Source organism: Oxyura jamaicensis (genome assembly GCF_011077185.1).
Source record: "Oxyura jamaicensis isolate SHBP4307 breed ruddy duck chromosome 28 unlocalized genomic scaffold, BPBGC_Ojam_1.0 oxy28_random_OJ69704, whole genome shotgun sequence".
Lineage (NCBI taxonomy): Eukaryota > Metazoa > Chordata > Aves > Anseriformes > Anatidae > Oxyura > Oxyura jamaicensis.
The window spans coordinates 1-1,327 of NW_023304856.1; the positions used below are offsets into that span (position 1 = coordinate 1).

The 1,327-nt window shown below is 70.2% G+C and overlaps 1 protein-coding gene across 1 annotated transcript; it reads left to right on the forward strand.

Moving 5' to 3' along the window:
* Positions 1 to 75: 75 nt before the first annotated feature.
* LOC118158472 (tyrosine-protein kinase JAK3-like) lies at positions 76 to 1,317 on the forward strand (the record flags this gene model as incomplete). The annotated part of the gene is made up of 5 exons (XM_035313136.1): positions 76 to 230; positions 323 to 454; positions 550 to 634; positions 715 to 848; positions 1,179 to 1,317. Coding segments are annotated over exons 1-5 (529 nt in total), but the record flags the coding sequence as incomplete, so codon positions are not given.
* Between the last annotated feature and the right edge of the window lie 10 nt (positions 1,318 to 1,327).

Here is a 1,327-nt window from a genome sequence, read left to right on the forward strand (position 1 = left end):
GTGACGTCACAGAGCGGGTGGTGCGGCGTCACAGCGGGCAGTGTGACATCACAGAGGCCGGTGTGACGTCACGGCAGCCCCTCACGGCCTTCCCCCCCCCCCCCCCAGAGAAGTCCAACCTGCTGATCGTGCGGAGCAGCTGCCCCCGGCCCCCCAGCTCCCCCTCGGCCCCGCGCCGCAGCCCCAACCAGATGACGTTCCACAAGATCGACCCCGAGAGCCTCACGCGGGTACGGCGGGACGGGGGGCTCGGGGGGCTCGGGGGGCTCGCGGGGGGGGGGGGGGGGGGCTCCCCATCCAGCACCCCCCCCTCTCGTGGCAGGGCGAGAGCCTGGCCCAGGGCTCCTTCACCCACATCTACAAGGGCGTGAAGCGGGACCAGAAGGAGGACGAGTTCTACCAGACCGAGGTGGTGCTCAAGGTGATGGACAGCAGCCACCGCAACTGCTCCGAGGTGAGCCGGGGGGGACGGGACACCCCCTGCGCCATCCCGGCCACCCTCCGCCCCCCCCCCCCCCCCCCCCCCCCAACCCAGCTTCCCCTTCCCAGTCCTTCCTGGAGGCCGCCAGCATCATGAGCCAGCTGTCCCACAAGCACCTGGTCCTGCTGCACGGGGTCAGCCTCGGGAAGGAGAGTGAGTGCCCCGCGTCCCCCTCCTCTGCCGTCACCCGCGGCCGGGCACGCGTGGGACCCGGCGGCTCCGTCCGCCCGCAGGTATCATGGTGCAGGAGTACGTCAGGCACGGGCCCCTCGACCTCTACCTGAAGAAGAACCAAGGCGAGAGCAAGGTGACCACCAGCTGGAAGCTGCAGGTGGCCAAGCAGCTGGCGTATGCCCTCAACTACTTGGTGAGCTGGAGCTGGCGCCCCGTGCCCCGTGCGTCCCCACCTACCCGTGTCCCACGGCTCCCACGTGGCCACACCCCACGGCTCCCACCCATCCACACCCCACGGCTCCCACCCATCCACACCCCACGGCTCCCACCCATCCATACCCCACGGCTCCCACCCATCCACACCCCATGGCTCCCACCCATCCACACCCCACGGCTCCCACCTGTCCGTGCCCCACACACCCCAGCCCTGAGCCCAGCAGCCCCGACGCAGAGCACCTGGGGGGGTTCCTCCCCTGCTGGTGCCACACCGAGGGTGCTCTGAGGGTCCCGCTCCCTCTCCCAGGAGGACAAAAGAATCACCCACGGCAACGTCTCCGCCAAGAAGGTGCTGCTGACCCGGGAGGGGGACGTGGCCAATGGCAGCCCCCCCTTCATCAAGCTCAACGACCCCGGTGTCAGCGTCACCGTCCTGGCCAAGGACCGTAAGTGCCC